Here is a 22,804-nt window from a genome sequence, read left to right as displayed (position 1 = left end):
GTGCGTGTTGCCGCGCCGCACCGCGCGACGGGGCGGGGCGGGGCGGGCGCAGGGCGGATAAGAGCGCGGCGGGCGGAGGCGCCTGCGAGCGCGGCGCCCTGTCCGCGCTGGGCGGTGAGCGGGGCCGGGGGTGGGGGAAAAGGCCCGGCCCGGCACCCGCCTCGCGGGGTGGGGGGGCTGCGGGCGGGTGGGTCGGAGCGGAGCCCGCTGGGGAGGCCCTGGGCGCGTTACGGGGCCGCGCTGCGCCCCGCCCGGCCTAGGCCCCGTGAGCGATGCGGGGGCCGGCGGGCGGCGCCTCCCGTCCCGTCCCGGGGCCGCGAGGGGGGCTGCCCCAGCGACTGCCCCTTGCGGTGAACCGCCCCCGGGGTGCGCGCTGCTGGTGCAGCTCAGCTCCTGGGCTCGGGAGCGCCTTGAAGGCTGGGCGCTGGTGAATAGCGTGCAGCCGTGCGTGTGCCAGGAGGCCGAGGCCGGGGCGGGGGGGGGCGGCCGGTACTCATCCTCGGGGCTGCACCTCACCCTGTTAGCGAGCTGCGGTCCTAGCGGTTCTTTACCGCTCTTGTCAAACATGTGATGTTGCCTTCTGGAAAAGGTCACGGGCCTGGAAGAGAAACTGGTTTAGTCTTGGCTAATGACTTGTCTGGTGATGAACCAGAAGAGATAACTGGAGTAAGCTGTGTGTGTAGAGAAACTAAACTTACGTTAAATTAGTGCATGAAACCTGTGCTTTGTGGGCTTGAAATGAACAAATAAGCTCTTGGATGAATGGTTGGGAGATCCCCAAGCTATTTTTAAAAAGGAAGAAAAGAAATAATAACTTGGAGAAGCCAAGGAAGGGTTAAAGGGAAGTCTAGACTGCTTTCTGATGGAGTCACTGTATTTAAATGATTTTTTTATTATTTATTGCAGCCAGGCAGCTTGCAAGTTGCAGAGTTGCAACACCTAAACTTTTTTCAAGTTTAAAGCCAGTAGTAATGTGAGACCCCTTCTGTACCGTGTGTTTCTGGAAATATAAGCAGTAATTTCCTCCAGCACTTAGTACTGAAGCTTTGAATGTTTTGGTCAGAAGCACTGGTGAGTCCCCTCTTGCTGGTAAGGGCAGCACTGCACAGTGATAGAGAATGGGTGCAGTTTCTATGGGTTGACTTCTTGCCTAAGCATCTTAGCTACCATCAGACAGTTTATTCTTGGTCTTCAGTAAAGTCAGAACAACAAACATGTTCTGTTTCTTCATTTCACTTGAAAACGATAGGCTACCTGATGCTTTGGGCACAGCTTTAAGGAGGTTTGGGGGTCTGTTGTTTTCTGGGTGGGGATGAGGAATACAGCTTTTTTTCCCCTTCCCTTTCCCACCAGCCTTGGAGCATATTGATGCAAGGCCTGCCTGGGATTTCTGAGTGAGTTCAAATTGTCCTTTAGGAAGGCTTGCTCATGGTTATTTTCAGCCACTAAGTATCATAAGTTTAAACAGACACTGCGATTTCTAGGTTATATGGAGAGGTGAAGTAGTTTATTTCAATGGATATAATTTTGGACTTATTTGTAACTTCTGAGGAAAGATGTTCTCTAGCAGCTTAATAGACTTTATTTTTTGTAGGAAGAGATGCTTATGTTATCTTTTAGAGCTGGATGAGACACTGCTTAGAGAGAAATATGCTCATTAGTCTGTTTTACTTCATTTAATCTACTTCCAGTGGAGCTGAGAGAAAGGAAGCTGTTGGCTACTCAGTAAGGCTGAGAACTGAATTCAGCCAGCTGCTTTCTCTGCTGATGCAGGATTGCAGGGCCAATTTACTGATCTTTTGGTGAAGTTGTCTGGATTAGCTTCTAAAGTCTCAGCTGGCATCATCTTTCTTGTGTCCTGTTGGTAACAGCCCTGTAGAACTCTTAACTTGCCAGTAAGAGTTCTACAAATAGCCTTAATTGAAAGGATGGAGATTCTTAAAAGTTGTGGCAGCGACTTCAGAATCCTCCATTTGAACTTAGAGGTTTTTCATTTCAAGAATTAAGGTATCTGTGTGCTTGTGTGGGCTCTGTAGTTCTGTGATTACTTGCTGTTTGGCAAACTGCTGATCCTTTACAGATGATGTGTACCTGTGTTTTTTTTCCCTGTGGGATTTTTATAACAAATGGTCTTTTATATTGGTCCTCTTTGATTTCTGTGTGAAAAGACTGGTTTCTTGATTTGTCAATCACCTGATTGCTTGAGAGGCTTAATCATATTTGTTTATCCTTGGCTGTGTCAACCTCTGGTATAACATTAGGTCACTATTCTAGTTAAGTTGCTGGACTGGCCAAAACATTGCAGACTACCTCAAGGGCTCTGATCAGACAGTTTTATTAACTTCTCTTGTTTCGGTTAGTATTGCTGCAGACCAGTGTGCTGTTGTAATCCTTGTTGCAAATACTTAGACTTGTGCTCCCTAGCAGTTCCTTGCTGGTAGAAGAAGCACTGTTGATAGCTCCTGAAGAGTTTAGTACTCTGCTGAAGAGGTGTTGAGTGAGTAGAAAACAAAATGAAGTATGTTTTGTGTAGTTCACGCTTCTGGCTTTAATTATTTACAGGAATTTAGAGGAAGTAAAGGATAGGTGAACAGTTTGAACTTGTATAGACTTAGTTGTTGTGGGTAGCTGTGACACTTATGCTCCTTTTCCTCCACAGATATTATTTATTTTTTGAAGGAAAGATGCTTGTGCTCTTTCCCTGTGTCCTTATTAGATGGAAGAATAAGCTGCTCTCTCTTTAATCAGGAGAAACCAGCAACAGTTACATAGCAGCTGTATGCTTTTGGAGGCTGTGAGGTTCTTTTTGCAAGATCAGAATCAGCTGCTGGGCTGCTCTTGTCTCTGGTGTGATAAGCCTTTAACTTGAGTTATGCAAGGTCTAACTTTGTTTCATATTTGTCTATAAACTTGTTGGATCTGTGTGGCTTGGCTTCTCTTCTGCTTCAACTTATTCACGTAAAGGTGGTTCCTTCAGGAAGGTTCCAAGAAACTATTTATTTCTTTATGGCTTAGTTTGGAGTAATCCCTACTTCTGTTTATTTCCTTATCCAGATGCTCATATTTGACCCACAGTGCTGTGTATATCAGCTTTCAGTCTTTTCAGGGTGGTGGAGGGAGAGCTGTGATTACTGATTTATTCAGCTTGTGTTTAATTAAAGCTAGGTGAGTCTTGGCATAGAGCACTGAAGTCAGGCTTGTCTGTCTTTAGCAATGTGCTTTGGAGAGCTGGGAGTAGGTTAAGACCAAAAGCAGCAAAATATCCCTGGAATCGGACTACTTTTTCTCCTCTGCTGTCAGCTTGTGGCTGCTACAGCAACTTAAAAGTACTGTGTCCACTTCCTCCTTCAGTGGAAGGATATTAGAGCACAGGAGTATCTGTGCTCAGTCAAGCAGTGCAAAGCAGCACAAGGGAGACTTCCCCTGTCCTTGGTAGAAAGGGCACGTGAACAGGTCTGAAGAGTGCCAGCTTTAAGCTGGGAGGAAGTGAAAGAAGAAAATGTGTTTGAAGGGGACTGCTGCTGAGTGCTCTGGTGCTTCCTTCCGCCCTTTGGTTAGATGCTCTTCTGTTGTCTGACCAGTCAGAAAGAGTGAAGGAGAACAACTTGTCTGAGAATTTGTCTGAATGGTATGAGGCTTTGTGTTCTTTCTTCCCTCTTACTATTGCTGTGATCTGCCCCCGTCAGCTGTCTTTCTGGAGGTTTGGTTGGGTCTTCTACTCTGAAGCAGTGTCCTTTGAGAGCTTTTATTACGCTCTCTGCTTTACTTGTTGTGAGATTAATTCTTTACCTTCTCTTCCCTTTTGTAATGCCAGTTCTGAATACCTCAGTGCTCTCACATAGCTCTGAGTTAGAAGTTGTGGCATAGTCGTGGAGTGTCTTCTGAGTAAGTCCATAAGTTTATTCTTTTGCCTTGTTGAGCTCTTGTGCCTCTGGGAAGTTGTCTGACCACTGGCCAAGCCTGAAGCTGTCAAGTTCTGCCTGATTTAAAAAGAACCATGAGTGTTACAGCAGTGAAGACAGTGCAGTAGCGACTGTATTGTAACTTCATGGTCTTGTTAACAGTTCTGCACTTCCTACTTCACCTTTTCCTTTATTGCTGTGTTTCTTTTATTGCTGTATTGTACATCAGATTAAATTGAAAGATCTTCAGGAAGATCTGTCTGTACAGTGCTTGGTAGGATTGGCTGTTGGTACAGAATGCCTTACTAAGATCAAGAAGTCATTTTGATCAATGCCAAATGGGTAGAAAGGCTGACTAGGCAACGTCTGTGGGCTTTCTGCAAGCAGTCTTTGGATCTTAAAGCTAAACCATTGCTTTGCTGCTGTTGTGTTGATCTGTAGAGAAGCTTCCAATTTACTCAGCTGCATTGAAATAGCTGTATAATCTCCCAGCTAGAATGTGGAGGTTTCTAGACACAAAACAAGATAGGCAGTATCAACTGCAAAGTAAAAAATAAGATTTTCTTGCAGGGTCAGAAGTCTAAGTCTTCTCTAAGCAGAAAAGAGGCTTATGGATATACAGAAATTGAGCAGATATCACAACTGCAACCTGACATGTGGTTTTGCATTTTAAATCTTGAATTTGTGAGCAGATTAATGTGATGCCTGAGATGATTAAATGTGCCCTCTATATGATAGCATGCATTTTTTCCATCTCTGGAGACTTTACAGAACTCCACCCCTCAAGCCCTTGTGTTCGGTAATCTGTGCAGTTTGATACATATGCGAGAATGTCACCTTGTGTAAACAATGTATGACTGTAGATAATCAGTTTGCAAGTGTGCAGTCTTGCTTTGAAAAATGCAGATTATGTACTTTTACAGAAGTCTTAGAACAATGCACACTCGGTAATATCTCTAGACCATAAGAAGTGGATGTATATGGTGTGACTCTAAGCAGGTGGTGGCTTTTCTACTTCAGTTTTAAGAGTGTCTTAGTTCTGATTACCATCAAACTGAAGTCATGTGTTATGGATGTTGGATGTGTCTGTATAATTAATTCCTGTTAACATACTTGCAAGATGGTTGCTTTCTTTCTGGACTGTAGCTTGCTGGCTGCAGGCGATTTCTTCAAAGAGAAGCAAGCAAAATCTGAAGGGTCAGAAGAGCTGAAAATATACTAAAATTTAAAAATCCAGATTTCTGTAGATGAATCTAGTTATGGGATCACTGACTGCAGGACACCTTGTAGTTACAAAAAACACCTTCTAGAGGTTAGTGCAGAGGTTAGTGTCACCCTGAACATGACCTAAAAGAGGAAGTGAGAGAACAGGAAGATGGCTTGCTGATAATGGTAAAAGTATTGAATGTGTTTATGCCTCTATCTTACTATGCTGGGAATTGAGAGAATACAATTAAGACTGTAATACATTCTCTGCCAAATAATACAAGCCTAACACTTTTTTAATTAATTCCAGATAGTGTGAAGCCATGGCTATCCTGTTTGCTGTTGTTGCAAGGGGCACCACCATCCTTGCCAAACATGCCTGGTGTGGAGGAAACTTCCTGGAGGTGACAGAGCAGATTCTGTCCAAGATACCATCTGAAAACAACAAACTGACCTATTCTCATGGAAAGTGAGTAATGCTTCTCTGGAAATAGGAGGAAAGATTTGAACATACAATGGGAGTCTAGCCTGCTTTAGTTCTTTACAACACATTTAGATGTTAGTATACTGACTGCACATGCAGTAGCTCAATAGCTACTTACTTCCCCAGATTTTGCAAGATAACTAAGACTTGAGTTAAAGTAGTAAGTGTTGAAATGAAGTCAAATTTTCTAACTGGATACAGTTTCCAAAATGAATTGGAAAACATTCTGCTATGGACGTTGGAAGCTATTGGAGTTCTTGATGGGTTCTTGCAATTTGGCTTGTGGAGTCTTTACTGGCTTTTGAGGCTCGGACATAGCTTTGGGTAAAGATGTTGCCTCTCTCAGATTACTTGTGGTTCTTCTAAAATAAGTCATGTTGCCATATATCTTGTAGAGTGACCCTGAGCTACCACAAATCCAGTCAGACAGAAGCATTTTTTCCCAGGCTTTTACAGATCTCTGAGTAGTCCTGATCAAAGTGGATGAAATGATAGCTTTAATATAGCATCTCTTGAGACTATACCAACTTGCCACACCAGTGTGCTGGTGTGCAAATTAAAAGAACTGTGGAAGGAAGAGTAATTTAGAAGTCTTGGATTCCACTTCAGCTCTGGCTTCGGAATTAGCATTGTGGTTGGGTTCTCAATGTTGTTCAACCTGTTGTGTTAAAAAGCTGTTTTGCTGCCTTAAGATTTGAAAACATATAATACTTGTCTACTTCACTGACAAGAACTTGGATGTAAAAATGCTGTTGATGGATAGTCTTCCTGCACCTTTCCCTGGTTTGGGAGTGCTAAGAATCCCTGAGAAGTTTTACGAAGAGGCTGCCGGCTTCATGGTTTAAGCTTCTCTGGATGCTGGTTGGTTTTTTTTTTTTTTTGTTTGTTTTTCTGTTTTTTGTTTTTTTTTCCCTAGTGTATTTTAAGGGCATGGTAGTCTTCTGCTTTATATCTTTTCCTTGAATATATTCAGCTAACTACAGAGTTGAGTTTTAGGAGTGCTATAGTGCATTTTTATAGATGAAAATTTGAGTTGTGATAGAGGCTATTGCTCTTTGGGAGCACTGAGAGGCAGTAATGTGTGTTTACGCTTGCAAAGCATTCTATGGATGAAATGTACTATTTTGCTCATTACTGAATGTTTCCACAACAAATGTGGCAAAAAGATCACTGCTGTTCATAATACGTTTCTTCTGGTCTGCGCAGTGTTCCTAGAATATACTGGTGGTGTTCTGCAGCTCTGGACATTAAGCTTAGCATAGAGCACTTCTGCTAAAACTAGTGTCTTCTGACAAGTTTCCTATTGGTGTTTGCTGTCCAAATGCTTAGAAACTATCTTTTTTGTTAGAATATGTCTGTCCAGCCTTCCCTCTGGAAGAGGTGAAGAAAAAGTTCCCAGAGTTCATCTATCTGGGAAGGGGGTTAGATACTTATGCACATGCATGCACACTTTGGAGCAGGAATTGTCTTCCTGCTGTGGGAAAGCAAGGTTTTAACTTGCAGAATGCCCTTCTCTCTCCCTACACCCAATTGCGATGCCTGGAGAGGTGATTGAAACTGAGAAGCTGAGTGAGCTCAGAGTTGTTCTTCCTGCCTGTATGATTTCAGGGATCTTTCTGCCTTGCCAGGGCCCCAGCCTATAAGTTAGAAATTTACCCTATTACCTGCATGTCTAGTACTGTTGCTTTAATTCTGTAATGTGGGGGTGCGGAGGAACTTGAATTTGTACTCTATTTAACAAATGCTTTTAGGAAGACTTCCTGAGTCTTTATAAAATCTCCAAGCAAAACTAGCCCTCTGGCATCTGAAGTTCTTGGGGATATTCTGTCTCTGCTGTTTAGGTTCTTCCACATATCCCTGGGTATCCTTTCAGATGGTTTCTGATAAGCTTTGCTTCCTTCCTTCCAGTAAGGAGTGGCAATAGTTGTAGATAAGGAGCCTTTCTCATGAGAACAGACCTTTGAGACAGCAAGTTATACTTTTCAACGTCCTCTTGAGCCTTATTTCAAGTATTCAGTTACCTGTATAATGCTAAGCCTGAGTTTGAAAACTACTGCACAGAGCCCTCTGGTCTCTACAAAGCAATTACTGTGCAGCATGTATGTTAGCTTGCTTTTATCCCGGAGTTTGTAAAATGGTCCCCATGCTTACTAGAAAACTTCTGGAGGTCTGCAAATCTCAAAGTGAGCAGACATACGGTGCTTTTGAAGTATTCGTGTGGTCTTTTTTGCAACTTCTATTCTGTCCTGATGTACTAGCCAGAAGAATACCTCACTGACTTGAGTCAAATAGTGGGACAATATAAGAAAAGGGCAACAGCTAAGTTGAGTTGAGCTAAAATACTTGCATCAGTTCTGGTTTGGGTTTATCTGTGTCTGAGTTGAGGCTGTTTACTTTGAGGAGAGGCCATTGGTTTGAACTGGTTTGGACTGTTTTCTCTCAGGATAGTAGCATTTAACTAACATCTGTGTTCTGTTGACACAATCAGTCATCTTTCTGAACGGTTAACCTAGCTGTGTGCTTTGAGCCAGTTTAATGTGATTATTGTTCTATTCATTTTGTGGTCTGGTTGGTCTTCTATCACTTCTGCGATGAAAACAAAGGCAGTTCAACGCTGCAGTCATACAAACAAGACTAAAGAAGCAAGCTACTGTATGAACAAGGTTTATCAAAGTATTAATGTTGTCAATCCCTGCAGCTACAGATAATGTTGCACGTTGACTAGTGTATGGATGTTTGTATACTCATAGGTTAGGGTTAGACATGAATGTTATCTCTGGGATCCCCATCAGGACTTTTGTTTCTACAAGTAAGTAGCTGGTGGAATGTGGAACTGAAGTCACTTCGGAATTAATGTCCCATAAAGCTATTGCTAAATCTGGAATATCTGAGTGACTTGAGGCCAGTGATTCTTTAACGAGTAGGTGGTCTCTCTTCCAATATAGCTCACAGGAATCCAGATGCACCTGAGCAAAGATGGTTGGGCATCACTTATGGCATCTACGTGATTTCCTGTATGGTAACTGGAATTTGGTCCTCTACTTCTTAGCCTCTAAGGCCTCACAGAGAGTAGTGCCTTCTACAAGATTAGTCGTGTGGCAGCTCCAAATGGCTTGTCCTTTCTCTTTGCAGTTACCTGTTTCATTACATTTGCCAAGACAGGATTATATACCTCTGCATCACAGATGATGTAAGTATTTTGGTACAGCTCTTGCCCACAGAGGCTCTCTGCAAGTGTTAGCTTTTTTTTAAAATCTGTGTCAGTGAAAGTCAGTAATGGGTGCTAATCTGAGATTCCTTTTTTTTTTTTTCCATTGAAGCTACTGCATGTAATTGATACAAACAAGAACACACCTCCAGAGTCTAAGCCTGAAACTCAAATGCTTTTGAATAGTTAGCTTTGAGATTAAGCTCTTATTTTGGCATAGTCTCTCAGCAGTCCCAGTACAGTAAAATCTATATGTAGTGATTAGTCTTTAATCATCAGTTGAAGATGGGCAGTACTCCTCAATTCTGGAAGTGTTGAAGGAAAAACTTTTCCCTCCCTTGAGAGATGTAGGATTAGTACACAGTATACTCCAATAATGTCTGCTGCCAGTGAATGTCCAGGAAGCTGGGATTAAAATCTGTTTGCCATTAAAACCACAAGATAAGCAGTTCAGTCTGTTATGCACAGCATGCCTGTTGAGAACTGATAATCAGTTTCTCTAAAATTGGCTACATACTCTCTACATTTCGTTATCTAACAGCCCTGTGTCTTGATGTAGTTCTAGCTAACTCTAGTGATGTTTGGTGTGAATGTGCTCTCTTTCTTCCAGGACTTTGAACGATCTAGAGCCTTCAACTTCCTGAATGAAATAAAGAAGAGGTTTCAGACTACATATGGCTCAAGAGCGCAGACAGCCCTTCCATATGCTATGAACAGCGAGTTCTCGAGTGTCTTAGCTGCCCAGCTGGTGAGATCTGTTGTGAAACAATTTCTCTAATAACCCAGACTTCTTCTCATAAAGTCTACTTGTATTTTTCTCATTTAGAACCCAAGTGCCAAGCTGAGTCTAGATATAAAGCAGGGGGAGCTGGTGGTTTTGCCAAACTTTGCCTAGAGCTGAGCCATTTCATTGCTTCAGTAATGAAAATGGTTTGGGATTAATAGTGAATGCACTCCCTGTTCAAACCAGGGAGTTGCAAAGCTGTACTGTGAACTTATGTATTGATGATGGTATGTGTTCCATGTGTGTAGCAAGTTAGATTCCTTGTACTTCCAGAATCTCTGCTTGTGGAACAGCTGAACTTAAGGGAACTTACCTCTTGAGGGAATCGAATGCTGGCTTCACCTTCCTGCAGACTGATGCCCTGCCCCCTTTCAGTTGAGATTAAATCTTAAAGATAACATTTGAAGTGTCAAACCTAGTTCCAGGTTGACTGCCCAGTCCAGTTTAACATAACTGTCTTGCAGATCTGGATAAAAGCATAGTGTTACTTCTGTTAAACTGAATTTCAAGACTTCAGTATTTAGTAATCACAAACTGCCTCTTGCTGCTTCTTCCCCTCTTACTTCATAGTAATTTCAGTGGCAAACTGGAGTGTAATAGAGCGTGCTTGTGGTGCTACTTACTGTTCAGGAGGGAAGAAAACTGGGTTAAATTCCAGGCAGGTACTGTATGCGGAACCATGATAGACTCCCCAGCTGTCTTGCACAGCTTCCAAGTATTTCCATTCCTAAGATAAGAACTCAGGAGGATAAATGAATTGTCAGTTATGTCGTACTATCAGAGTTGAGATTTGACCTGGACCTGCCCATCCTCTTTCCCCCCCTCCAAATATTTCACTGTCAACTAATTGTTTTTGATTGAGGCTGTAATGGTGCTTATGATGATGCTGGATTCTGGCTCTGTAGTCTTTGCAAGAATGGCTCTGTTGCTTCACCAGTGTGGTTGCATTCTGGAAACAAGTAATGAGCTGGTACAGGGACAGGCTGATGTTCTGGCTGAGTTGTAGCAACAGCCATCTTCTGTGGTGTCAAAGGCAGTAATCTGTCCAAGGTTTCCCTTTGGCAGTGCGGCGTGTTAGCTCACAGTAGGTGGGATGGAGTGGCTCTGCTGTCCTGATGTGATCAGACTTGTGTCGTCTGACACAACGGACTAATAGCTCAATTAAAGCTGTGTTGTAAATGTCATCATTATGGTATGTACCATAATGATGCCATAATGCAAATACTGTAAATCTTTTTAAGAAATCTCCAGATTTCAGAACACTTTAGCTAATCTGGATCCCTTCTTGGATTTCTGAAGGAGAAGGTGGGCTGGGCTAAATCAATATCAGACTTAAGTGCTGAGGAGCTACCTGCTCACTTTGTTACAGGAATCTGATACAGCAAAACTGCTTTGCTCACTACTTATGTTTGAGATGTGACAAGGCACAGAGCTGCCAGACAGGAGAAATTAAAATAAAGTTGTATTGCTTTCTGTCTTGTATTCACAGCAATGCAAGAATACAGATGGATAAAGCTTCTGGGGTATGTCAGTGTGCACCATAGACTTTGCATACGGCCCTTTATGAAGTGAGATGAGATGTATTTCAGACAGTTGTTAATGCACTGTTGGCTTGATGTGTAACCTGAGTACACTCAGGAGTCTGCAGACAGCATGCTGCCCTGCTTCAGTGAGGTTTTTTGTGTGTGGTTTTATGGAGAAGACGAGGAAGAAAGGCAGAAGGCCGTTGCCCCAGCACTGGGACTGGACTGCTGTTTAAATACAAGCTCTTAATGCAGTGAGAATATTGTGGTTTGCATTTCTCCTTGGTGCTTGGACTGTTGTGCTGTAATTTCAGTACCTGCAAGGAAAATAGGCCTGTGGAAAAGGACAGGCCTGTTCCTGGCTGCTAGCTGTAATGTCACATTAAGCAAAGTCAGATAGAAAATAGAGGAGGAATAAAAAACTGCCCCGTGACTCACGATCAAATCTTCATTACTGTGCAAGATCTAGAGTCTGCGTAGTCCCCAGGAAAGTGTTTTGAACTCTATTTAAAATTTGAGTCATATTCTTGAAGTCCTTCATTGACTCCAAAGTTAATCTCATAATTACCTGAGCAACATTAAATTTCTTGACCACCTTTAAATTAAATGTAAGATGGCCTTGGAATATTGGCTTTTGGGGCTTTTACGCAGGTTGTATTTGAGGCAGCTACAACCTGAGCTGTACATATGATGCAGCTGGTTCTTAATTTGCTCCATTATGGCTAGTGAGCACGTTAGTGCTGTTACCACTCTTCACAAATGGCTTGGCTTTTTACCTGTTCTACTGAAAATGACAGGTTTGATATTCCAGGTGTGGGTTTAGAGGTCTTCTGCTGCTGGTGACCATGAGCATGCATGCTCCTTCCTGTGAGTGAGGAAACTGCAAGTTTTATAACACTCCAACAGTAATAATTGTATTTTGAGGTATAGGGTGAAGTCAGGAGTTGCGGATGGGGGAGAGAAACTAGGGGAAGAGAAGGAAGCACTTGCATTTGCACTGTTTCTGCTGGATGTGTATATTGGTCAAAGTTAGTTCGGTCAGATGACTGCCAGAGGAAGCGGTGACTTATTGGAGGTGACTTGGAGCTCAGAGTTGCGCTTAGTTCACTGCAGAGACTGTTCCTTGGCTTACGCAGCAGACACAGCAATGAATAACAATGTCAGCGTGGGTCCAGAAGGGCCCAAAGGATTGTGCATAATAAATTAGATTAGCTCCCTATCTGCGATAGGACCAAGTCTTTTCAGTCTCCACCAGACTTTGATATGCAGAAATTGAAACCATATGAAGTGATGACTTGTCAAAATGTGAACGATTCAGTGGCCGGAGCGAGCTTAAATTGCCTTATCAGAACAGCCAGGCAGTCTTCAAAGCCATGATGTGATATTCTGCTAAAAATCCCAAGTCTTTTCATTTCTTAAAGCACTCTGAGTAGAGCTGGCTACCTTTTAGCTCTTGCATATTGATAGAAATCCAAGCATTGGGTAACAAGTCAAGCAATGACAAAGCTGTTCTCTGAAATGGCTTTAAAACTTGCTGAGATTAGAGCCCTGCTGATCAGACGTTTCATGTAGTGCAAGAACAGGATTTATCTAGATGATTCCTGTAACTCCAGTTTAACTAGTGACAGTGAGCATGGAGGAAGAGATCATCTAGCAGTTCTGAGACTATGCTACTACTAAGTGCATCATAAGTCATGCTGAAAGAGGGTTGAATTTCCAATAAAACTGATGACTAGCTTTAACATGCCAGTTCTGAAACTGTTTTTTTTTAAAAAAAAAAAACACACACTGAGTACAAAGTTCAAAGAAGCTGTTGCTTTCATTAAAGTGAAAGTCTCTACTGCTCTAACAGCATTTATATACTCATATTCCATGTTGTCAGAAATGGATGCAGCTGAACTGATTCAGAAAAAAAATGGTGCAAGTAGTCACTTGGGTGATCATGACGTACAAACACTTAATCTGGTCCTGGCCCCTGTTCTCACCAAGTCTCTTCTGACTGTTATTAAAACACAGATGCTCCAGGAAGGTCTCCACCAGATGTGAATACAGTGGCTACAAGTGCAGAACAAAGCAAAAGCTTAACTCTGAGTTTTGCTAGAGACCTATATCCCTGGATGAAGGCCACTTGAAGAGAGCAAGGCGGTAGAGTACTGATGAGAGATGCTTGACCAGGAAGGGCCTATGCTGAGCAATAACTTAATCAGTCCTTTACTAGTAGAACTTATCCAATACTGGCTTTATCTCAGTTTGCTTCCTTTGATTCTGCAGCTGATTGTAAGGCTCCTCATAACCTGGGAATGTTGGCTAGTACTACCTCCACTTACCAACCTGAACCATGTAATTGCCTGAGATTCGTTTGCGCAGGAAGAACAGTTCTTGACCAACTTCTCTTCTCTGAAGAGAAGAGAATTTAAGGGAGAGGAGTCACAGTAATGTCTGTGTTAGCTTTCTTCTGTGAGGTTACAGAACAGAGTGGGTTATAATGTAGGTATCTGACAAGCAGACAGATGAGCTTAACTGATACAGAACTTGAGCAAATCACATCACTGGGGCATCTGCCTCTCTTTCCACTTGCTGTAATGCACCAGAGGGACTGAATTACCTGCGAAGCTACTTAAGTACAGGCTGTAGCTGGAAGGTTGTTTCCTTCCAAGTGGATCTAGTCTAGGTATATCTCCCTAGGTTAGCCTAGTATGCATCAGCCTGACTCCTGACCATCTCAGACGTTGCCTGGTTTGGTGTTTCCAGTTCATGGGCCCTGCTCAACTTTGCCAAGGTTCCCTCTTAACATTCTCGTAATAGAGATACCTGCATTCTGTCTTTGTTGTGAAATTGTGGGACTCTTAATATGTCGAGAAGATTGTGAAGAGCTTTTAACTTTTTTGAAGGCAACAGTGATGCGTGAGAACTGGAGTGACTGTAGCCCAGGGATTTAGTGACTCACATCCAGCAAGTAGTCCTAACTGTCCTTTGCTGTGCACTGCTGCCAATTGCTTAAACTTTAAAAAGTGACCATTGGTTCTGGGTGCTCTGGAAGCTGTAGATACATGGCTAATGTGCAGCTTCTGCACTGCAGGAGCAGATAGGCATGTGTGACCGGAAAGTGACCTGGAACTTGCTTCTGAGTCTCCTACCCACTTCTAAATACCTCAAACTTGTGGCCTCTGTGCCGATCTGTAGTGACTATGAATCCCCCCTTTTTATCCTCTTAAGGTCCTCCTATGCCAGGGATCCCTGCATTCACTGACTGTTTGTTTGTTACAGAAATACCATTCAGAGAGCAAGGGTACTGACCAGGTGGCAGAGACGCAAGCCCAAGTCGATGAACTTAAAGGAATCATGGTTCGGAACATAGGTATTTGGGGCTTTTGTCATGCATGCAGAGTTCCTTCAGGCCTGGGATGGCAGTCCTGCAGGGAGAGTTATCAGGAGCACAGCTGATGAGTCTAGCCTGATGTCTTCATGTAATTAAAAAAAAGGGGTAGGGGGTTACTGACATGTAAATATATCATGGTACATATAAAAGCTCTGAGTTTGCAAGCTGCTACTTGTGCCACCCTCAACTAAATTCAACACATAGGGGTGAGGAGCAACATTTGTGAACTTCCACAGCCTGGTAGGATGCAACGTGCTTCAGGCTTGGTCTCTTTGTCACTTTGGCCTGATGAGAACTGCTGTGAGGAGAATGCTACTTGGTAACTCAGTCTGTCAGATAGGACTCTGAATTCAAGTTTGGACAAGTCTGCTCACCTGAAACAGAAGGCTAGATCTGGAATTGATTGACATTGAATGAGACTTTTCCCAAAATGTGGCCTGGGTGACATGAGACTGTTCCTTAAGGGCTGTTGCCTGGTAAAATCTGAAAGGCTGATGACAATTTTAAGTAACAAAGCCTGTTGCCAAGGGCTTCTGGCTTACATTTGGACTTGGGTAATGGAAGTGGCCCTTTGCACTGGGATTCTACCTACTGATCTGGATTCTTCTTTTCCAGACCTAGTGGCACAAAGAGGGGAGAAGCTGGAGTTGCTGATTGATAAAACAGAAAATCTTGTGGATTCGGTAAGTTGGGGGAAGAGCTTAAAATAGTAGTACTACATCAGTTATGTTGGTGGGCAGTGGATGCCAAGACTCAGCCCTAGAGGTGCTTTCAAACAGAGCAGATGCTGAAGCACCTAGATTCAAGGGTAATACCACTCTGTGTCAAACAAGTCCTGTCTTATGGCTCCTTCCATGCAGGTGTTTAAACAAGCTGCATCCTAGTCTTGCAGCTTCTTAATAGAATGATAAAAGGCTTCCCATGCATTTTGCTCCCTATCCTTCCAGTGCTGATATGATTGTGAGTGGCTGCTAAATACTAGGATGCACAGCTGGCAAAATGCTGTGTTCCCAGGGACCAGCTCAGCTGGCTTCCAGCTACTTTTAAAAACCTCCTTCAACTAGCCTGTTTGCTACAACCAACATCTGGGCTACCACATTGCTTGTGGAAACTGGTGGGTTTTTTGAGGGGTGTGGTGGGTTTTTTTGTTTTTTGTGGCATAGCAAAGGGGAAAAACCTTAGCTTCCTACAATTCCAGATGAAGAATGGAACATAATTAAAACTTCTGAAGTCAGCTTGACACAGATGAACTGGAAACCTTTTAACCTGCAGTGCTGCTCTCTTAACCAAGAAGAGAAAGTGCAGATGATAAAAATACTCCTTGAAGCTCTAGAACCTAGGGAGTCTAGGTGGAACAAATCAGCTCTTTTTAAGGGACAAAAGATTGAAGTTTGTTTTAATTAAAATGTAAATTGAGTTTTGTATTTGCTATCTAGTGAAGTGGCCTGTACTCTGAAATCTTTTTTCTTTTGAACCTCTAGAGCTGACTAAGCATCTTCCTTCACAGAATCCTGGCTTGGTGCCTAATGCCTTTGGCACCCGGCCCTTGGAAGGCAATCTTGAACCCATTGAACTGCCTGTATACCTTCCATGGGGCTTGTGGAGATCTAAGCATCTTTGAGCTGGCAAAAAATATTCATGCTTGAGAGTTGCAATGGAGATGCCTGAACTACTCAGTAGGGAATACTGTCCTCCAGCTATCAGATTTTTAAACAAGGCTTCAGGCAGGCAAGTTTGCTTACTGAAGCTCCAGAGGCTTCTTCCTGAAGCATGTGCCTACACCTATTCTTAGGGCAGGGGTGGAGGCTGATCTGAACAGGCCCACTTGTTTCTCTGCCAAAATGGAGTTGAAAGAGGAAGTGCTACCTCTTTCCTGCTAGTCTCACTGTTATCCAGGTAATTTGAAACCTTGTAAACCAGGCATGGTAGGTGGTTCTTAGTGCTTTCACAGGTGGTGGCAATATTAGGCCTTAGGAAAAAGCACCTGGAATCCCTTCAGCAGTAAGGCTGGAGTCATATGTACTGTTCTAGGGAATGTTTGTTCTTAGAAACCATGCAGAAAATAAATGCGCTTCTAGTCTGAATTTTTTCATAGCCTGATGTTGAGAGCATCTACAAGGCAATTAAATCCTCCCAGAGACAATTGCAAGGATTTTCTTTTGGGAGAGAGGACTTAAGATAGCTACATCAAGCAAAGCTAGTAGCTTGTCCTCTGGATGAACTAGGATGGAAGAATCTGGACTGAGATGTGTAGTATGCTGTTACGTTCTCTGAACTAGGATAATTGGGTGTAAGTATTCAGCAATCTGCTCCCACATTTAGGAAACTGCACAGCTGAGCAAGAGAAGTGCTTCCAAACTTCAGACAGGGACTGAGCCTGAGAGTCTGCTTTAAGTAGAAAATGCAGTTCTTAGTAATGCAGTTCTGTCTGGTGTGACCTTGTCTGAAGTAGTCTGGAGGGGTGGTAGAGAATATGCCACAGAACTTGGAAGTAACCAGCAGAGCGTGCTGTTGAGTTGGCCTGACCTGGATCTTGCAGCCTTTCTCTGGGCAGTTACCTCATTGCATAAGCTGTTCAGGGAGAGCATGTGGAAAACAGTTGCACTAATACTTAGGAGCCTGGTGGATGTTCGAGGTCACTTGGTGACCAAAGCCTGTTTTGAATGGGGAAAATTACAGGAGACAGAAAAGACTGTCAGAACAGGACAAGCACAAGCTTACCATAAAGAACAGCAAGCCCAAATACTGAGACATTTTCTAGTATTAAAGGGCTTGTCATCTTAACCCCCAGTGGAGCTACTGTTAGAAAGTAGAAATATGAGCTGCCTCATTCTAGCAGGTATATTTACAGTAGTAAAGCTGTGTGTAATGCTTTTGTTACTGGTTGTTAGATCAGTAGTTCCCTAAATATTACCATACACTTCGATTCCCCAAAGTTTGCAATTTAAATGAGTAGTCAAAGGTTCCTTTAAGGTAGACTAATCCTTGTGAGCAGCCAACAGACTTAGTGATGTCCTGCGTTTAGGTTTTTTTGTGTGTAAGGCTTTGGGAAGGCATAAAGCCAAGCTGCTACTGGACTTATTCTTACGCCTCATCTTTATCTTGCCCCTAAAAGTAGCATAGGAAATGCCTATTCAGTTTTATATTACTGTAACTGCAGGAGCTAGTCTCTCTGGAGGAGATTACTGTAGCAGGTCAGCATGTTCTTATTCAAAAAAAAAAAGGGGGGGGGGGATGCAAGTGCTTAGTTGACTGAGTGAAGTCACCCACCTGTTAGTGACATTATTGCCTGCTTAGGCTACTGGGGAGCTAGTGCTGGCAAAGACTCTGTTCCTCCTCCATCTAGCTTCTTGGGATGCAGCCTCTTTTGCAAAAGTTCAGGTGTTAAATAGTTCTACCTGTTTTTTTTTTTTTTTTTTTAGTCAGTCACCTTCAAGACTACCAGCAGGAACCTTGCTAGAGCCATGTGTATGAAGAATCTCAAGCTTACCATCATAATCATCATTGTATCAATTGTAAGTATGGAGTACAGTAACTTACCTCTTAAGGCTTAAATATCTGAAAATGACAGTAATATTACTGTCTTTAGATCTGAACGCAGTCAGCTGTAACCCTGGATCAGTCTTGGCTCCAAAACAAGTGTGTTGATGGTTTTGTATGAAGTGAGGAGACAGGCTGCCTGGCACAGTGACCCTTGCTTGCTAAGGCAATAGGAAAAACATTCCAGGAAACTCTTCCTAGCCTCTAAGCACCTGTCAGGGACAGCTGCCTTGCTAACTCCAATAGAAGTGATGACACTGAGTTCATGGTTACTCTGTAATGGCTTTTTAGGCTGTAGTCCTATTGGTATCCTGTTACTTAACTTGGAAGTAGCTTTTTCATGTGATGGTGTGCCTCAAACCTGCAATAAATGTGAACGGCGAAAGCATCCAAGGGTGCTGAATTGTAATTGTAAGGTAGTTTGTCACTACTGGGCCCTCTGGATTTTGCTGGAGGACAGTTCTCATTCCTGTTTTGTGCAGGGATGTGGAGGAACAGGCATTGGTATGATGTGCTATAGGGCATTCAGTAAGCTATTTAGGATGTTGAAAGTGGAGTTTCCAAACCTGTCTTGATTGCCAGACTAAATTGGTAGTTGAATAATAGAGGTATAATGCTCTGCTGAGGTCAAGTGTTTTCTTTTTCCAGGTTATCATCTATATTATTGTATCAGCTGCTTGTGGTGGGCTTGCATGGCCAAGCTGTGTGCAGAAGTAATTGGAGGCAACTGGTGCTGGTCAGTTGAAGATGAGAATCACAGGAGTGTGAAGAATCAACCTACAGAATAACTCTTAATCTTTCACTACTGACACCTTCTCATTCTTCCATCCCTCCTGGACTTCAGACTTTTTTTGCCTTACCAACCCAAACAGGCCCAACTGGTCCCTGCTTCTGTGCAGCTGTAACCTCAAGAATGGGCTGTTTTAAATTACTTGAAGGAATTTTTTTGTTCTTCTGTCCAAACTACAACCTTCTCAGCTGGGTGGGCAGTACAGCCAGCTCTGAAGTGTGCGCATGCTTGCCCATATGTACATGCAGCTTTGCACTTCCATGTGAATGTGTTAAGTGGACAACAGAATTACTAGCAGCTGTCCTACTGATGAAGATTGTCTTGAGAGTAGTTCAGGGTGGGTTGAGCCCAGCTAATGGGGGAGGGAAGAGATGGGATGTGAGTGGATTTCTTTCTTACAGATGTAAGATCCAGCTGTCTCCCTGCACCCCTGGCTGTATGTGGAAGTGTATAGCCCTTCTGTAGTGTTCAACAGCCCAAAGTTACCAGTGCAATATTGGTAGTAACAAAAAGGCTTTGGGTAGAAGCTTGTGCTCTAAGATGCAAGTGCTGCTTCTGTATGAAATCTCCCTTTTCCTGGAGGTCGTTCTGCAGTTGGTAGGAGAAGGTGTTTTGTCACCTCAACACTTGGCCTCTTTCATCCTCACTGCCTCCTCCTTAATTTGTAGCTAAATCCTTACAGTCAAGGAGATGGTTGCATATGGCTAAGGCTGCAATAATGTATCTGCTTTGTCACATCTCATTTCTCTTTATTTTGAGGGTGAACTAAAATTGATACTAATGTAATCACTTGTTGGGGTACACCTGGGAGCCAGTCTGATTTGGCTTGATAAGGTGTCAGGTATCACCTGCTTGTTTTTGTGCTGAAGGTTTGTGCTAAAAACCAAGTACAGAGAAGGGACAGCACACTGGAGTTGATGCACAGTTACTTTTTCTGTTGGTCTGGTGAGTTACTTTTTCAGAGGACCTTGCAACTGTTTCTTAAAGAAATAAACCTCCAAGGCTAATAATAACCAAATGTAGGTCTGGGTCCCCTGATGGTATGCTGCTATTGGAATACGGGGCAAAAATTCTGACTGCTTTGGTTAGTGTCCACAGATTGTGGACACCTTATTTCTGTCCTATCAGCCCTGGGAAAGAAGGGCTGCACAAGGAAGTAGGGCACCATGGTAGTTTGAGGTCCTGGTTGTCTGGATCAGAAGCTGTTGTTGCTTGGAGGGTGTGAGTGGCTTACAGCCTTTTAAGTCTTATGTCTTAAGGCTCATTTTCAAGATGCAAAATGGAAACAACTGAAATCTGATGAAAGCATCAGTGATCTAAAAAGGAGCTGCATCTTTTTGGCCCAGAGAAGTAGCTTGCTTCTAATGGTGGATAGAAGCTGTGCAGACATAGGAAAGGGAGGCTTAATTCAGTGGCTAAACTCTTGCTCTTGGTTGGTGTCAGGTAATCTTGACTCCACATAAGTGTTCATGCAACTTCTTTCCTTATGTGGGTTCTCTGAGCTGTGTGACATGGGCTTGTAGGGCAATGAAATAAAATTGCTGCTCTTCCATATCCTTTTCTTGGTGTGTGCTACACTGACTCTGGAGTTTCCAGGCAGATGCTGGCTGAAGAGTACCCATGTAAGCCTGTGCTACTTGGATTTGTCTTCTAGGCTACAATTCAAAAAAATAGTCAGATCATGATATCCAAAAAGTGTCAGTGACTTTTTTGATCAGCATTGTGGTCACTTGCATCTCTCTATTTTGTTAGTCCAATGTACAGCTCATAGAAAGACTTCAGTCCTCTTGAAATGGCTTATCTGGAAAAGGATGTGGAAGACAATCATCTTTATTTTTTCCTTGTTACTCATACAGCCACCCACAGCTCAGTGTACAATTGTGCATGTTTTAGGGACTGTTGCTGTGTTCATTTCTATAATTTGTCTTATGTACAACACTTTTTAAAGAAAATAATTCCTCTCCTTTTAAATGATGCACTGAGGCATTAGTGTAAAACAAAGTTAACCTGGTTTAAATAAAATTACTGTAGAGAAAGCAGCTTTCCTTAGTTTTGTGAAAGCTTATCTTCTGCTAGATGTAGACAGCCAGTAGGAACTAGTCTCCCTTGGCTAGCGCTCCAAAGCAGTTGGTTGCTGTGGGCATGGGACTCTTAACAACACAGGTCCAAGCTTGGTATCACCCAGCAAGGCTTCTGGAGAAGTCACCTGTAGAAAGTCTGCTTTCAAGTACCATTACCACAAATCTGTCAACAGTGTTGGTGTGTTGTTGTTTTGTGTGTTTTTTTTTTTTTTTTTTTTTTTTTTTTTTTTTTTTTAAGGCTTGATGCAGGTGCTAGTCTGTCATGACTTTCTTGAGAAGGGAAAATCTTTTCTTCTCCCCTTCATGAATTCATAGCATCTGTAAGTGCCTTAGAGGGCTGCTGAATCTGTCTGGGGACAGTTGCCTACTTGCTCAGAGTGCTTGTAGGAGTGGAAAGAACACAAAACACAAGTGATGGCAACATTCCTGCTGCTCAGTGCAGGTGAACTAGTCCAGTAAGAACCTGCACTGAGTAAGAGTTGCTATTAGTGGAAGTCAAATGAACATCTGTGAACTTTGTTTTGAAGGAAACTTTCAGTGGCATTAGGGAGCTAAATCTACTAGGAGTCCCTTCTTCCTTCAGTCTTATCTCAGAACACTTTCTGTGGGTGTACACCATACCATGCCAGAGTGACTATGGCAGCACTGACTGAGCTTACCATCTTGCACTAGGGAGTCTCTGTAAAAGCTTTCTAGCCTTTCACCTACCTCAGGAATGTTAAATGCTTATGTATGTAGTATAAGGTGTTGGGAGTAAGCTCATGCATCAGTATGAGAGGGTTAGATTTCCTTTTAAACTTGCAGAAACTGTTCAAGTTCAGTTGATTGTTATCTCCGATCTAGGTAAAAGAGAACATGCATTGTAATGGCATATCTTCTAGGGCTTAAGCTGATACAGAGTAAAAAAGTGCAAAGGATGATCACCTAATATGAAAACGGCTTAGAGAACGAAAGCATCTGTAACTTGAATTAACATTCTATTAGTCTGGTTACTCTCTTTTTGGTGCTTCATACTTCTGATCTGTAGACCAGAAGCCAAAGAGTTGACCCTGTTCTGAAAAGGGATAACCATCTTCAAGTACTGGCATTGTTTTATAAAACATACTGATTAAGGCCCTGGTTAACCACCTTACTTGCTTTTGTGTGAGCCTCTGGTCCATCTGAAAACATGTGCATCTTCAAATCTGCATCTTTATAGATAGATAGTCATCCTGCAACTCTTCCTAGAAAATTAGAATACAATCTTAAGCTATTAAAGCTTATCAGATGTGTGATAAACATCTTGTATTACTTGAAAGTCTTATTCTTCACCTACCATGAAATGTGATTAAAGTAAATAACAGCTGTCAATGTTAGGAGGCTGCAGAAGACTACACTGCATTTAAAATGCAGGCATGTTCTTGCTCTCTGCATACTGACCAAAATAAAGACAAGATTTCTTGAAGGATTGCAAAAATCTGACTAGTCATTTATCTATGCATGGGAAAGGTAAATGTCTGCTCAGGGTAACTAGGTAGCAGCTTTTCCACTGGAGAGAAGTATTAGAACAACAAATCCCAAAGTGTCTCCACAAGGGAAAAGCCTTATAATGACAGTGCTGTAAACTTGCCAAGCCTTCTCAGTGGGAATTAGGAAGCCCATTTGTCACTACATTTGTCTCCTCCCACTAAGTCTGGCACTTCATGTGTGGGAGGGAAATGTTAGTATTCAGAGAATGAATGGTCTCATCTGCCTGCTTTGTGTCTTAACTGTAACTGTGCATAACAAGATCTTCTCTTGTTCTCTCATAATGTAGAACTTGCTTAGTGAGATTTGCAAGCAGATTTTTCCATCTCTGGGCTTTAGCAGCTACAGGCTGCTACTATACCCTAGGTAGTTCCTTTTAAAGGTAGGAAGAAGCTATTTCA

The 22,804-nt window shown here is 42.7% G+C and overlaps 1 protein-coding gene across 2 annotated transcripts; it reads left to right on the top strand.

The window, feature by feature from the left end:
• Positions 1 to 35: 35 nt before the first annotated feature.
• VAMP7 (vesicle associated membrane protein 7) lies at positions 36 to 20,855 on the top strand. 2 transcript variants are annotated; one of them, XM_062584346.1, is made up of 8 exons: positions 36 to 114; positions 5,423 to 5,577; positions 8,725 to 8,782; positions 9,411 to 9,548; positions 14,375 to 14,465; positions 15,102 to 15,169; positions 17,909 to 18,001; positions 18,675 to 20,855. In XM_062584346.1, exons 2-8 carry the CDS (start codon positions 5,432 to 5,434, stop codon positions 18,741 to 18,743), a joined length of 663 nt encoding a protein of 220 aa, XP_062440330.1. In that variant the 5' UTR covers positions 36 to 114; positions 5,423 to 5,431; the 3' UTR covers positions 18,744 to 20,855. The 2 variants fall into 2 exon arrangements, with proteins under 2 accessions (XP_062440330.1, XP_062440329.1); XM_062584345.1 differs by having other exon boundaries at positions 45 to 114; positions 5,419 to 5,577.
• Positions 20,856 to 22,804: the final 1,949 nt, after the last annotated feature.

This window comes from Rhea pennata, chromosome 11 (assembly GCF_028389875.1).
Source record: "Rhea pennata isolate bPtePen1 chromosome 11, bPtePen1.pri, whole genome shotgun sequence".
NCBI lineage: Eukaryota > Metazoa > Chordata > Aves > Rheiformes > Rheidae > Rhea > Rhea pennata.
This window is presented reverse-complemented; position numbering and strand designations above follow the sequence as displayed.